Source organism: Theropithecus gelada, chromosome 7a (assembly GCF_003255815.1).
Source record: "Theropithecus gelada isolate Dixy chromosome 7a, Tgel_1.0, whole genome shotgun sequence".
NCBI classification, from domain to species: Eukaryota; Metazoa; Chordata; class Mammalia; order Primates; family Cercopithecidae; genus Theropithecus; species Theropithecus gelada.
The window spans coordinates 13,626,845-13,643,597 of record NC_037674.1 but is presented as its reverse complement, the minus strand read 5'-3'; the positions used below and the strand labels follow the sequence as shown (position 1 = coordinate 13,643,597).

Sequence of the window (16,753 nt, the reverse complement as noted above, 5' to 3'; positions counted from 1 at the left end):
ATGCCAAATGCAGGGTTTGAAAGAAGAAAGAGGAAATGTAGTAATAAAGAGTACGCTGAAGAAAGGTGAAAGTGTTAAGCTAAATGAGAAAATAAAGGTAACCAGGAAGGTATAATAATTTGGGACATTTTCTAAATCTTGATTTTCAGGAACCAGTTCCCACAAGGCTCCAGGGAAAGAGAACAGAAATGCTAATAGGCAGACTTTTTCCCCCTCTTCAAGGTATACTAGCGATATTAAATAATTAACTGTTGCAAAACAACCGCTGGGGAAAACTACAAAATTCATGGCTGCACAGAAAGTAATTAATGCATAATTTATTACCTTTTCAATGGGTTAATAATGAAATGAACAGGATTCTAGACTGGTTATTATTACCATTTATCTCAATTCCAATTCTTCACAGCAAAATTGGTTTGCCCAAGGTGCTTTAACCCAATTTTCCTATTTTTCCATCTATGACAGTAAAAAGGAAACCACTGTTTCCTGCCATTATTGTTTTCTGAGCATTAGCAACATGTTTATCAACATTCTCTACTCCACATAATCTCTCAATATGCTATCTGTATAGTACCATATTTATTAATGTAAAAGGGGAAGGGCATTTTCTTGTGCATTGTACTTCTGATGAACTACAAGTAACTCAGTAAGGCAATACCATGGAAATGATCACCTTTGAGAAAAAAGGCAGACAGATTAAAGCAAAGGAGGACAGAGCCAGATTATAAACATTTTCTATGTGGAGATGAAACTGTCTCTAGGAAATTAGTGGTGAATCCTAAAAGAGTATTAGACCTAAGTTTTAGAAATTTAATTATGGTAAACAAGACAGAAGCTAGAAAGAGCCAGGTAAAACTGGGCAATGAAAAAAAAAAGTAGGCTTATTTGAAGGAAAGATATGAGAGGGGTAGAGATTAAAAGAATGAAACAGAATCAAGAATAAAGAAGATCTGTTTGAATAAATGGAGGGATCACTGATAATTCCTAAGTTTATAACTATTGTTGATGCACATTTTGAGAACATTCACCAAATCCAAACAATTTCAAGATATGATACAGTTTAACATACGAACTGAAACAAGATAACTTTATTCTACTTTAAGAATACTCAAAATTTGAAAATCTGAACATACAAACTAAAATATGAGACCCTATTCACAATATAAATAATCTTTACATGAATGTTACCTACATTCTTGGTAAGGCCTTCCTTGGTCACTGTGTCTACATACATTTTAACCAATCCCCATCCCCACCAAAAATCTTCCCCTATATTCCCTTTTCCTAATTTGTTTTTTCCCCCTTAGTACTGTCTAGCATATCATTTTCCTGTTTTCTTACTGTAATATTTATCTTTCACTGGAATGTATATTCTCTTAAGAACTGAGATTTCTATTTTTGTTCACTTACATATTCCCAGTGCCTAGAACAGTACTTAGCACAGAGCAGCCACTCAACAATATTTATTGCATGAATGAACAACTCACCTTTAAAGAGAAAAGATTTTTCGCTTTTTTTAGATGGAGTTTCACTCTTGTTACCCAGGCTGGAGTGCAAAATGTGCGATCTCGGCTCACTGCAACCTCTGCCTTCCACGTTCAAGCAATTCTCCTGCCTCAGCCTCCTGAGTAGCTAGGATTACAGGCATCCGCCACCACGCCCAGCTAATTTTTTTTGTATTTTTTTAGAGATAGGGTTTTACCATGTTGGCCAGGCTGGTCTCGAACTCCTGACCTCAGGCGATCCACCCGCCTCGGCCTCCCAAAGTGCTAGAATTACAGGTGTGAGCCACCGTGTTTGGCCCAAAAAAAGAGTATTAAAAGAAAATACTGTAGGATTCAATGACGTTCCTTTAGTGTCAAGTAAGGTTAAGAAAAACTTTAGCAACATATCGTCTACTGAAATATGAATGAAAGGGTTGTTTCAGAGATTGACTGAAAAGATTTAGATTAAATTAAAAAAGAAAACAATAAAAAAAATACTGAAGCCAGAAGGAATCTAGTTAAGTAAGGAAAAAATTGGAGGCACAATGTAATAGCAAAGATATGAAATTAAAAAGCAGTAGGACAGGAATAAAAAAGAAACGACAGGAAATTATAAAATTCCTCAAATGGAACAGTTCTGGGTAACAACCAGATCCAGGAAAGTAGCCTGATGAAATGAAGACCAGAAGGTCGAGACTGCAAAGAAAAGTAGCCAAGAATGATGATGAGGCTCAGATGTAGAAAATCTGGCTTTGGGAAGAAATTGTTACGACCAGTAGATGAAAATGAAAGCTAATAGATGCTGATTTGAATGCTACATAGATTCAATAATGGGATTTATACATGTGGGTGATAGAGTAATAACTTGTAAGGGAAATAAGGAACAATAACAATACTCCACTATCTCTACTCCCACTCCCATTCTTTTCCTAACTGCAGTATTATGGTGAATAGGAGAACTAGTATCTTTCAAGAAACAAAACTGCTAGGAAGGCTGAATCCTAAGGAAAAGTTAGTTAGGGCAATTGGTTTTTAGTGGAGGAGCACTTCTGTAGGACTGAAGTTTCACAAAGGAATAATTGAGAGGCACAGTGGAAAAGCTTAGCAGGAAATTCTTGTTCTGCACTTCGATAAAGTTCAACCCAAGGCAGAAAGATGTTTCCCTGGTCTTTTAAGATTCCCCCATGATAGAAAGGGTGAGTCTCATTTTTAATAAAGCTACTGGTATATTATAACCACATTATTTTCTTCCTAGAAAAGAAATATTCTAATTTTGTTTTAGGCTACAGTAACTGGAAAGAAACCTTATTTTTAAAACACACTCTTTTTAAACAATAGAACCATTATCTTAAAGGCACTTCAATTTCTATAAACGATTTTATCCACAACCTAATTACTTATTAATCCTAAAAACAATTCCTTAATCTCTTTGGCAACTTCTTAAACTGGAAATATTTCTGGTTTTTCCTTTCTCCATTTCAATATTACCTTTGTCACTCTAAGTTTATAATGGTAACTGTCTTATAACCTTGCTTTTTCTTGTCCCCACAGAGCATTTTCAGGAATTCAGGCATTTTAAAAGACTCCTATCTTTCTACTCAGCCTATTCTTTTGTCATACCTTAGCCCATAATATGGTTTAAAAAGCATAGCTTTAGCAAATTTTAATAATACTGGCAAATTTATAATATTTTATTATCTATTAAATAAACTAAGGAAAAACTACTTTAGATCCCCATAACTAAAAACTGTGTTTAGTAGTAAATATTTTAGCAAACATTTTGTTACTAGTTAATTCAGAAACTTAAAAAATCTTAAGCTGTATTATAATTCAGTGTTTTAAATTTACATGTCACATATCATGTATCAGCTAAAAATGGTCAAATAACCTGTACAAATGGTAAACATTTTGATAAAATGTAAGACAGAAGTGTCCTACTTACAGAAAAGAACCATTATATCTAATAAAAACTAAATAGGCAATGTGGAACTCTATGATGTACACAAATGTACACAAGTGTACAAACAGTTAAATTTTAATTTAAATTGTATGTGCTCCAAGGTAATACTAACCTGCATTAAAGAATTAAAGGAAGAAATCAAGGCTTTAAAGATTTAGAAGGAAACAGAGGCTACAGCTCACACACATCAAGTAAGACTTTCTTTTCTTTCTTTTTTTTTCTTTTGAGAAAGAGTCTCGCTCCATCGCCCACGCTGGAGGTGCAGTGGCACAATCTCGGCTCCCTGCAACGTACGCCTCCCGGGTTCAAGCGATTCTCCTGCCTCAGCCTCCCGAGTAGCTGGGACTATAGGTATGTGCCACCACACCTGGCTAATTATTGTTTTGTTGCTGTTGTTTTTGTATTTTTAGTAGAGATGGGGTTTCACTGTGTTAGCCAGGATGGTCTCGATTTCCTCACTTCGTGATCCGCCCGCCTCAGCCTCTCAAAGTGCTGGGATTACAGGCCTGAGCCACCACACCCGGCCAAGACTCTCTCAGAATCTGTCCTTGACAACGATCATTCCATCCCCAAGTGTCTCAAAGAAAGGTAGTACTTTCACTTTCTTAGGCTACAACACCAACCCCTGGTGTTTCTTTCAAATTCTTTCTTTCTCAATCATCCATAAACCATGAAAGCCAATTATGCAGAGCAGTGCTTTTCAACTCTTCTCTCCTCAGGCACATATACAACAATAACATAACGCAGTCTGGAGGCCCCAGACACTCATGGCACGCAGGTTGGAAAGCTCCAATTTAGAGTATCAAAGGATAAGCCAGGAAATAAACGCCACCTTTTGTGGGCATCATAAAGATGCTTTACAGGTAAGCAACATAGGATCACTGAGTGAGTGAATGACTAAACACTGACCCAGTTACACAAAATGATGTCTTCTTGAACAAGTCCCAGGCAGCCTGCTCTTTATTTGTGCCCTCTTTCCTAAAAAAATAAAATAAAATAAAATAAAAAATAAAAATAATAAAAATAAAACAGTAAAGTATATAACCTTCTGGGAATTGTAACAAGGCTTATTTTTAGTACCTGTAATTGTAAATCAACGGCTGGAAAAGTTTTCTGTGACAGTGGTTCTCTCATAACTGACAAGGGCCATCTTCTTCACTATCGCTATCAGTATTCTGACTTATAAACACTCATTAAAATATTGTATTTATTAGCCTCATGAGTGGTCATATACTCCTCTTCTCAATATTTATTCTTTCCTCAAGGGCATGAAATTACATATGGGATATATGAGGGCCAAGAATCTCACTTCTAGAATTCATCTAAGGTAGAGGATTCTAAGATGTGATCCACAGGCAAAATGGTTACAGAACAGTTTTCAGCAACTATCTTTCACATAACTATTACATCAGAACTACTACTAAAGTGCACTGTTTATTCACTGAGAAGGCTTTTAAAGGAAAGCTACCATTAATCTGAGAGGAACCCTGTAGAATTACAGACTACTCAGTAATCACAGTACTTCTTTAAAAAAAAAAAATCAAGAAACTAGAACTCAGGAAAATGGACTAAAATAAAAGCAATGAATAACCAATGAATAAAACCAATGAATATAGAAATGAATATTAGTGACCTCAAAATGCAGTGATATTGGAAACTAATGTATGTATATGTCAATTCTACTACTGGGCTTTTCAGAAGTAGTCTTGATCAGAGTGTATTACCCAGCAGAGGGTGGAAATTAATCTTATTTCCATATCACTGTCTCATTTGTCTTGAGATTTTACAAGACTTTGCTATTTTCAATTTACAGTCATGAGCTGCTGCCTCTGCCTTTGATCACACAAGTCCCCAAAATCTAGAACGCTATACTATAGTTAATCCCTCTAAGAAATATGACAACTTTCTGACTGAAAGCAATTTTTCCTTTATGGCTACACTGAGAGATGTTTCTTATCCCCATTTCACAAGTAACAAGCTTCCTCAAAGAAAAATGGTTACGTGAAACAACAAGTGTTCTGATTCAGTACTTCTAGCAAAATAATCTATTTTCTTATTAGTCTATCAATATTCTATACCCAGGGACTAGAGTAAGTCCTCTTGATTTTTAAGCTCTGTCATAGGGAATAAAAGTTTGTGTTCTTTCTGAATCTCAGGTTTATTTTCACTAGCTTTATGTTAAAGCCACACTCTGAACAATCACCCACTCCATCAATCTGAGCAGGCTCATACTTAGTTATGCAGATATTTGGTCCCTTATTATCCCAAACTGCCCATCTCTACTATATCCAGTATTCTGTTTCACTGAGTTTTTTCTATTTCACATCTAGGTCATCCTTCCTTGTTCTTATAATTTTTCGAGCAAGCATTTTTCTCTCTTACTCCACATTTTACTTTCTATTACTTTGTGTTCTTAAGAAAAAGTTTATCTGGAAAAAAATGCCTTAGATTTTCACCATTTTACTCAGTTTCTAACATAGACAATTTCTCCAACAATATTCCCCACTTACTATTAGCTCAGACCAGAAGCATTACACCATCATAGGTGCCTTCTTAGATGTCTCCAGGCTTAAAAAAGCATTAATATGCCAGATCCTATTTTATCCAAGGCCAGGCCACCTTTAAAAATTTAAACTTTTTAAAAGATGACATATGCATCATATTTCACTTTTGACTTCAACCAGGGTTCTCTACTTAAACATATTCTGGCTGAGACACATTATACAATACGCAGCATGGGTGAATCATAAACTCACAAAACATTAGTGTAAGAAGGCTTTCAAGATGATTTAGGATAACTCTCCCTTTAACTGGGGAAGAAATTGGGGCACTGAGAGTTGAGCACTTTCTGAATTACTACGATGATTCAGTGGTTTAAAAAAAAAAAAATGAAGAAACCAAGCCCCCTAACTGAAAGTAAGTCATATTCAAGTGTTCATGCATGGAAGAATTATTTGGAGCTCAAAACATAATAACCAAGATGCTAAATAAACAGATCCACAAATATATATTTAAAGGGAATTCTCGTTATTTTCAAGGTTCTATTTTGGCACTTTATTTTTATTTTGCTTCTAAGTGTATGCTCTTTTTTTTTTTTTGACACAGAGTCTCGCTCTGTCGCCCAGGCTGGAGTGCAGTGGGGTGATCTCGGCTTACTGCAAGCTCCGCCTCCAGAGTTCACGCCATTCTCCTGCCTCAGCCTCCCGACTAGCTGGGAATACAGTAGCCGACCATCACGCCTGGCTAATTTTTTGTATTTTTAGTAGAGATGGGGTTTCACCGTGATAGCCAGGATGGTCTCGATCTCCTGACCTCGTGATCCGCCCGCCTCGGCCTCCTAAACTGCTGGGATTACAGGCGTGAGCCACTGCACGCGGCCACTCTTCTTTTTCTTGATACAGAAATGACACTAACATTACTCAATTTTTCAGATGTAATCAGTTGTTTCTGGCCCACAAATGAAACAAAGAAAGTGAAGGAGCTTTCCATACTAATTAAAAGAGAGCAAATAACATTATCAAAGGTTAAACTGATATTTTGAAATGTATACAAGTAAGAAACCACACCTCTGCACAGAAGACAATAGTGTTAAAAATTAGGCTGGCCACCAAGTAGTCTTACGAGCCTAGAAAATAAGGGAATTAATAAGGGAATCATCTGGGCTATGTTCAAATAAAACTTAATTTGTGGATACTGAAATGTGAATTTCATATAATTCTTATGTTACACAAAATTATTATTTTTTAATTTTTTCCAACCATGTAAAAATATAAAAATCATTATTAGCTCACAGACCATATAAAAACAACTGGTGGGCTTGCATTTGGCTTATGGATTACAGTTTGCCAATCTCTAGTCTAGGGAATAGCAGAGAGAAGGGAAGACAGGACGTAATCGGTTTAATAACTAGGGAGACTATTTATTAACTTCTGCATTAAACCTAAATGGAAAAGCAGCAACCCCAACCCCCAACAAGTATGCATCAATGTCAGTCTCAGTTTGAAAAAAAAATGTTGTACTTCACAGTCTTTATCACAGAAACAGCTCCAGAAACAATCATTGATTCATAGGTGAAAAAAATCTCACAACAGTATACTAATCATAATTTTAAACAGATAATTCGTTTTTGTAGAAGTATCCTAAAATTATAGTATTAGATACATTATTCATTACCATTTTGTCCCTGAGTCGCTCTCCACGGATAAAAAAGTCAGCACAGCCATTCTCTTCCTGATGAGGGACTTTGAAGACAGTGACGCTGCTTAGTCCACTCCCTCCAAGTGGTAACCATCCACCACTTGAGTCATCTCGGGTCATCACCACAGCTCGCACTCGTGCATAACTATTACTAAAATAGATGCAAAGATCAGGAATTAGCTTTTCCATAAACAAAAAACAGCCAAGCCATCAGTCTTGTTTGAGAAACCAAAGACCACATTAGTTAATATGTGGTGACTAAGGTGTTTACTACTTCCATGAAAATCCACAGAAAGTAACCTACTTGAAAAAGGTCAAAAACCACAAACAGACTTTAAAGGTTGTCCTTCATTTTGAAGACTAATCTTGTAATAAAAGACTATAAAACTACTACTTCAATTCATCATTTCAGTAGTTCCAGCACATCTTATTGCCATGGAACAAGTTGTGAAGGATCCCAAAGACAACTACTGTCAAACTACACAGGCTACCATAAAACTTGTCTATATATGTCCATTTGCTACAATATTATAACCAGGACAAACTGCTGTATTTCAGCACATTCAACCGTAGCATCTAGAAGTTCCTAACAGTTCCAGAATATATTATAAATAAAATGCTGAAACAAACATGCTTAGTTTAGATGCTACATTTTTAATTTCTTCTACCAACTGGGAATCTCAATCACTTACACAAATCATATAAAGAAAAGTGTTCTGCTTAAATTACTTAACAAGCAAATCGGTCCGTAGAAACTATAAGAAATAAATTTCTGTTATTAGCTAACCAGTTTATGACATTTTTCTATAGCAGTCCAAAGATAGTAAGACACATGTGTAATCAACATGATAATCAAAATACAGACCATTTTCATCACTCCAAAACCCTTATGCCAAACACAGAGATTTTGCCTGTTTGGGACCTTCAAATAAATGGAATCAAACAGAGTCACCATTTGTACCCTTTTTATCTGACTTCCTTCTCTCATGTTGTTTTGTGTATCAGAAGTTCATTTCTTTTAACTAAGTAGTCCTCTAATTAAATAAATCATAATTTATTTTTTCTTATATGGATAGGTATTTGGATTTTTCTAGTTGTTGGCAATTATGAATAAAGCTGTTATAAACATTCTTGTACATCTTTTTGTAGACATTTTTTCATTTCTCAAATAATTACCTAGGAGTGGAATAGGTCACAGGATAGGTACATGTTTATCTATACAAGGCACTATCTTCCAAAGTGGTTGTACTGTTATACATTCCCATCAATAATGTATGACAGTTTCAGATTCACCATATCCCTGCCAATACGGTGTTTTCAGTCTTAACTTTACTCATTGTATTGAGTATATAGTGGTATCCCACAGCGTTTTTAATTTATATTTCCATAATGACTCACGATGTTGAACATCTTTTCATGTGTTTTCTGGCCATTTGTTTATCTTGTTTTTACGTCTGTGACCATTTTTTATTACACTATCTTTATTATTATTTTTAGAAGTGTTTTTAAAAATATATTCTGGACATAAGTATTTTTCAGAGAATATACTTTTAAAGTTGCACTGGGTTGTGGTTAAGAGTGAGAATTCTAGAGTCAAACTTCCACAAGTTGGATCTTGGCTTAGAAACTTACTATCTGTATGACTTTGAGAAAGGTACTAAACCTCTGTGCCTCAATCTTATGTGTGAAATAACAGCACTCACTTACAATAAATGTAAACCATGCCTGACACATAACAAACACTATATGAGTATTACTTTTTATTATCATTATGACAACAAAGCATTGAAAATTGAAGACACTGCCATCCTGGTAATTCAAAATCAGATAGGATCTGGAAAATAATTGAATTTTCATGATGAACCATAATTATCTATTACTGGGGTCAAAATAACTATATAGAAACTCTAAAAAGTTTTGGCTTCACAATTTACTCTTTTGTGGAAGCTTTTTATTATTTAGTTATTCAGAGGCTCTGATTCTTATCTGGACCCAATTCTTGCCAATCTTCAACTCAGAGAAATGGTCAGAGAAGTGTGGGTGCATAAAGGCTGGGTCGATGTAGATATTAAATCCTCCTGAGATGGGCTGGAGCAAACTCCACCACTATAACGACAACATGCATCTTAAAAGGCAGTGGGAGCAGACTACATAATAACCACATTTGTGGGCTAGCTTCCATTCTAAAGCAAATTAAGAGAATCTTATAAGATGTTCCTTCTTTATTAAAAACCTACACTGTAACTCAATTTCTAATCTCTGATCATATTTGAACAGTAATTTCAAATATATCCTTTCATACACAGCAGGAGAACGAAACTACTGTCTTGTACGTTTTGTGCTGCTTTAACAGAACACCAGACTGGGTAAATGATAAAGAGAAATTTATTTCTCACAGTTCCAGAGGCTTGGAAGTCCAAGATCAAGGCATCAGTAGGTTCATTGTCTGGAAAGAGGTCAGTCTCCTCTTCCAAGATGGTGCACTCTGGAGGGGAGGAATGCTGTGTCCTTACATGGCAGAAGGTGGACAGGCAAAAAGGGATGGGCACCCTCAGTTCTTTTATTAGGATATTCATCCATTCATGAAGGTAGAACTCTTACTTTCATGATGGTAGGTGCTAAACACCTCCCAAAAGGCCGCACCTCCTAATACTGTTGCATTGGAGTTTAAATTTCAACATAAATTTGTGGGGGCAAAAACATTAAATCCACAGCAACTACTAATGTAGAAATCCAGGTGAGAGGTAATATTGAATGGAACTAGGATGATAACAATGGACACGAAGAGGAATAGAGAGATTTGGGTATATTTTGGAGGTACAGCCAAGGGAACTTGCTGATAAGATTTTAACTACAAAACAAGTAAAGTGTTGCAAATCATCTAAAATTCTTAGTGGCATCCATGAGCTTCATTTCCTAAAATTTTCAGCTGGTATTTCAATAAAGTCAGAAGGAAAAGATGACCAAACACGAAGACAAATTTTGCCTCAGTTGTACTGAACCATGTAGTTTTGAAATGACAGTACTATATTACACATGAACCAGAAAAACTCTAAAGCTATACTTTATTGCACTTTGTGGAAAAATGTATGGCAGCAATTTCAAATTTATATATTGGCAAAATATTTCTTAACAATCAAATTAAGAGTACAGTTGCTGAAAGTTTTACTAGCCCTAGAAGTTTTAACTGTCTGAAACACAAAGTGTCCTTCACCTAAAGTGACATGCTTTTTTAGTTTCTTTTCTCCCTTACAGAACCATCTTGCTTTATGATTACCAAGCCTATTATATACCCCACCCAACTACTAGACAAATAGAAGGCTCAAGGAAGACACAGTCTGGAGATGTGAGATTTTATCATATGTTTTTTGCTTGTTTTATGTGTCCATTATAAGGAAACACCAGGCTTAAAACACTTACAGTGTTTGATAGTCAAGCTCCTTAGAGAACGAACCTAAAGGCTCTAACCATACATCGGGACATTTCTTGGAACACAGAACACGTGCACGGTTTTAATACTGATTCCCATTCTTCCCATTTCCTGGTCACAACCAAAAGTTCCCAACTCTTCCTTTTCTCTCCACCAAGAAGGCAGAAACTGACCATAATATTGTACTCTAGACTCATACATACTAATGTATGTGTGAAATTTTTTTGTGATTTTTTTTAGCTCATTGGTTAACACATGTATGAGTCTACAATACAATATTATGCAAGTTTTTGTAACATTTTTACAAGCTTATAATACTTATATTAACCAGATGTTCAATTATTAGGTAAAATAATTGTGCATGATGTTCATAAATTAAAATTCTATCTATCCCCATCCCTCTTATTGTTATCAGTTAATATGTTACACATAATATGTATTCAACTTAATAACAGGAAAACAAAGTTAACAAGCATTGTAGCACAATATTGACTCCGATGGAATTCTCATTGATTTTACATTGGTTTCATTTTCTAAATACAATCCTGTGTTGCATAATGTTTCCATCAACAATGGACTCCATATAAAACAGTCCCATAAGATTACAATACCGTATCTTTATTGTACCTTTCTGACATTTAGGTACACAAATACTTACCATTGTGCTAAAACTGACTACAGTTTTCAGTACAATAACATCCCGTACAGCAAGCCTGTCCAACCTGTGGCCCAGGATGGCTTTGAATGAGGTCCAACACAAATTCATAAATTTCTTAAAACATTATGAAATTTTTGTGTGATTTTTTTTTAAAGCTCATCAGCTATCGTGTTAGTGTATTTTCCCATCTAGGTTTGTGTAGGTACACTCTATGATGTTTGTGTGCACAATGATGAAATACCCCAACAATGTATTTCTCAGAGCACATACCTATTGCAAAACACACGCCTATTTTACTTAGCATACTTTTATTCTCTTGAAAGTACGTACAATAATTTTACGATTTATTTGACAGAAGATGCTGTAATTCCACTCAACTGGCACTCAAATAACTAATGTGCAAGGAAATGTTATCTTGATGAATCCAAAATTCATAGAGCCTATAAATCTGTAGCAAAGCAATTTTTCCCTTTACACCAAAGATTAATTTTGTGAACCTCCTGGAAAGGATTATGAATCCCCAAAATTATAATCAAATGTGAGTGGTTTTTTTTTGTTTTTTTTTTTTTGTTTTTTGCCACATATGCATTTTCTTCAGGGGAGATAGTATATAGCTTTAATCACAATAGCATCTATGATCACCCTGGCCCACCAATTTAGGAACCATTGCTATACACACAAAATGACTAGCAGTACAGCTCTGGCTCTTGCTCAGATCAGTTTCCTAAATTTGGATACATTTATAATAGCCGGCTGGCCATCTATATTGTTTTGGTTGACTATTCTTAAGCTTAACATTTCTAAAATAAATTGTTTGTCTTTCTGTTCTCTCTATACCTTTCTTTTCTATTATAATACATACCCAAGCAATACCCTGATATTAGCCCAGTGAGACCTATTTGTATTTCTGACCTCCAGGCTAAAATATAATAAATTTCTGTTGTTTTAAGTCACTAAGTTTATGGTAATTTGCCTACAGCAGCAACAGGAAACTAATATAAAGGACGGAACACCTTCTTGAATATATAGTAATACATATACAGGAGAAAAAGATAACTTTTTCCATTTTTAATTACAATAGTATTAAAACAAAATCCTGACCTCCGCCCCACCAACCACCAAATTGAGAAGGTTCTTAGGATGCCTTAAGATTTGTACAGTATAACAGGAACTTATTTATCCATTGAGGGATGTTTATAGTGACAAAACACCCTTTGCGCTCTATATACTTTAAGTAAATATTAACCATCCAAATATTAAACATTACTACAGAGGCTAGGTAGAAGAGAAAAGGGAAGCATTTAATAAAAGTAGGTTAGGATGATACAGTACTTCACAATTTAAGTATTTGCTTTCTAAACTATGTAGAATGCAGATATGCAGAAGATAACCACATTACTACTCAGTAATCTATTCACTTCACCCATGAGATTCATATACCACATAAACTAAATTGAAAAGTTACGATCCTCTCCCCGTAGAAGCTCATAATCTAGTGGGCAAAAATATATTGCCACATAATGGGAATACTGGAGATTACTAATATTCATATTTGATGTAGGTTTTTAATAGTGGTATATCAGGTAGATAAAAAGCTAAGGACACTCAATAGAGAGAGCATGACACAAGTACATCATATTTAAGAACCAATATAAAGTCCAAAAGATGATGGTAGACATAAGCGATAGAAAGAAATAGTAGTTGACTTACTGTATCAAGCCATGCATACTATGCTCAAGGTTAGTACTCTATCAAGATAAAAGAGACCACAGGATGACAATAAGCAAGAAAGTAGAATGTTCTGATTTGTATTTTAAAAGCTCTAAGAGCAGCAGGAGAACATTACTGCATTAACCCTAATGAAAGAGGTATTTCTTCATCTTACAGAGAAAGGCTGGGTTTGATTAGAAAAATGAAGATGTGAATTATCCCTTTAGCACTGGCAACTCTAAAAACTGGAGCAAATATTAAACAAGGCACTCTGTTTAATAACAAGTCAGATCTAGGTTCCAAAGGCAGTGTCACCTCTGAAAAGTTGTTATCTTGGAGCCAGGTGCAGTGGCTCATGCCCGTAATCCCAGCACTTTGGGAGGCCAACGTGGGTGGATCATGAGGTCAAGAGATTGAGACAATCCCAGCAAAGATGGTGAAACCTCGTCTCTACTAAAGATACAAAAATTAACTGGGCGTAGTGGCGTGCGCCTGTAGTCCCAGCTACTCAGGAGGCTGAGGCAGGAAAATTGCTTGAGCCTGGGAGGCAGAGGTTGCAGTGAGACCAGATCACGCCACTGTACTCCAGCCTGGTGAGAAAGCGAGACTCTGTCTCAAAAAAAAAAAAATTTGTAATCTTGGGCAAATTACTTAAGCTCTCTGTATCCCTCTTCCTGGTCTATAAAATGGAGATAATAATATTTATCACAGTGCTATAAGAAATAAATGAAGTTATGCATGTACATTTCTTAGCATTTTGCCTGGCTCATTGTTAGGTGCCCAATAAATGTTATTACAATGACTTAATATATTAAATTAACTTTATGTTACTACATCCGCATTATCAAATTGTCTAAATTTGTCTCATTATTCATGATGATCTTGTAAAAAAAAACTGAGGTGACAGTCTCCTCTCAGAACTTTTAACTTTAAGAATTATTCATCACAGCTAAGTATGTGATACGGTTTGGCTGTGTCCCCATCCAAATCTGAAGTTGAATTGTATCTCTCAGAATTCCCATGTGTTGTGGGAGGGATCCAAGGGGTCTTAACTGAATCATGGGGCCAGTCTTTCCTGTGCTATTCTAGTGAGAATAAGTCTCAAGAGATCTGATGGGTTTATCAGGGACTTCTGTTTTTGCTTCTTCATTTTTCTCTTGCTGCCATCATATAATGAAGTGCCTTTTGCCTCCTACCATGATTCTGAGGCCTCCCCAGCCACGTGGAACTGTTAAGTCCAATTAAACCTGTTTCTTCCCAGTCTCAAGTATGTATTTATCAGCAGCGTGAAAACGGACTAATACAGTAAATTGGTACCAGTAGAGTGGGGTATTGCTGAAAAGATACCCAGAAATGTGGAAGTGACTTTGGAAATGGGTAACAGGCAGAGTTTGGAACAGTTTGGAGGGCTCAGAAGAAGACAGGAAAATGTGGGAGAATGGCTTTGACAAAAATGCTAATAGTGATATGAACAATAAGGTCCAGGCTGAGGTGGTCTCAGATGGAGATGAGGAACTTGTTGGGAACTGGAGCAAAGCTGAGTCTTGTTATGTTTTAGCTAAGACACTGGTGGCATTTTGCCTCTGCCCTAGAGATTTGTGGAACTTTGAGCTTGAAAAAGATGATTAGGGTATCTGGCAGAAGAAATGTCTAAGCAGCACAGCATTCAAAAGGTGACTTGGGTGCCATTTTATGCTGTTTTCAAAGGGAAACAGCATAAAAGTTCAGAAAATTTGCAGTCTGGCAATGCAGCAGAAAAGAAAAACCTATTTTGTGAGAAGAAATTCAAGCTGGCTGCAGAAATTTGCATAAGTAGCAAGGAGCCTAATGTTAATCCCCAAGACCATGGAGAAAATATCTCCAGGCCATGTCAAAGACCTTCATGGCAGCCCCTGCCATCACAGGTCCGCAGGCCCAGGAGGAAAAACTGGTCTCACAGGATGAGCTGAGCCCACTGTCCCTGTGCTGTGTGTAGCCTCAGAACTTGGTGCCCTGTATACCAGCCGCTTCAGCCATGGCTGAAATGGGCCAACACAGAGCTCGAGCTGTTGCTTCAGAGGGTGGAAGTCCCAAGCCTTGGCAGCTTCTACATGGTGTTGAGCCTGTGGGTGCACAGAAGTCAAGAACTGAGGTTTGGGAAACTCTGCCTAGATTTCAGAAGATCTATGGAAACACCTGGATGCCCAGGCAAAAATGCTTCGGCAGCAGGGCCCTCATGGAGAACCTCTGCTAGGGCAGTGTGGAAGGGAAATGTGGGGTCAGAGTCCCCACACAGAGTCCCCACTGGGGCACTGCCTAGTGGAGCTTTGAGAAGAGGGCCACCATTCACCAGACCACAGAATGGTAGATCCACTGACAGCTTCCACTGTGCGTCTGGAAAAGCCACAGATACTCAACACCAGCCTGTGAAAGCAGCCAGGAGGGAGGTTGTACCCTCCAAAACCACAGGGGTGGAGATGCCCAAGACCATGGGAACCTACCTCTTGCATCGGCATGACCTGGATGTGACACATGGGTCAAACCAGATCATTTTGGAGCTTTAAAATTTGACTGCCCTGCTGGATTTTGGACTTGCATGGGCCCTGTATCCCCTTTGTTTTGGACAATTTATCCCATTTGGAATGGCTGTATTTACCCAATACCTGTACCTCCACTGTATCTAGGAAGTAATTAGCTTGCTTTTGATTTTACAGGTTCACAAGCAGAAGGGACTTGCCTTGTCTCGAGTGAGACTTTGGACTCTGGACTTTTGGGTTAATGGTGAAATGCATCAAGACTTTAGGGGACTGTTGGGAAGGCATGATTGGTTTTGAAAAGTGACGACATGAGAACTGCAGGGGCCAAGGGCAGAATGACACGAGTTGTCTGTGTCCCCACCCAAATCTCAACTTAAATTGTATCTCTCAGTATTCCCACATGTTGTGGGAGGGACCCAGGGCGAGGTAATGGAATCAGTAGGGCTGGTCTTTCTCATATTATTCTTGTGATAGGGAATAAGTCTCAGGAGATCTGATGGGTTTATCAGGGGCTTCCGCTTTTGCTTCTTCCTCATTTTTCTTTTGCTGCCACCATGTAAGAAGTGCCTTTCACTTCCCGCCATGACTCTGAGGCCTCTCCAGCCATGTGGAACTGTAAGTCCAATTAAACCTCTTTTTGTTCCTAGTCTTGGGTATGTCTTTATCAGCAGCGTGAAAACAAACTAATACAGTATCAAATATCAGTCATCTAAGTCTTCCACAAACTGTTTATGTAATGCAGACATCTGGGAATTCTTCCAGAAGAAGAAATAAAACTAAAATATGCGGGATAAATAG

The 16,753-nt window shown here is 36.9% G+C and overlaps 1 protein-coding gene across 1 annotated transcript in view; it reads right to left on the bottom strand.

The window, feature by feature from the left end:
- SPRED1 (sprouty related EVH1 domain containing 1) overlaps positions 1 to 16,753 on the bottom strand; it is a 103,246-nt gene that overhangs the window by 47,619 nt on the left and 38,874 nt on the right. The window contains exon 2 of the mRNA XM_025390575.1: positions 7,618 to 7,792. Within this exon, the coding sequence (XP_025246360.1) occupies positions 7,618 to 7,792 (175 nt within the window). The remainder of the gene's footprint in view (positions 1 to 7,617; positions 7,793 to 16,753) is intronic.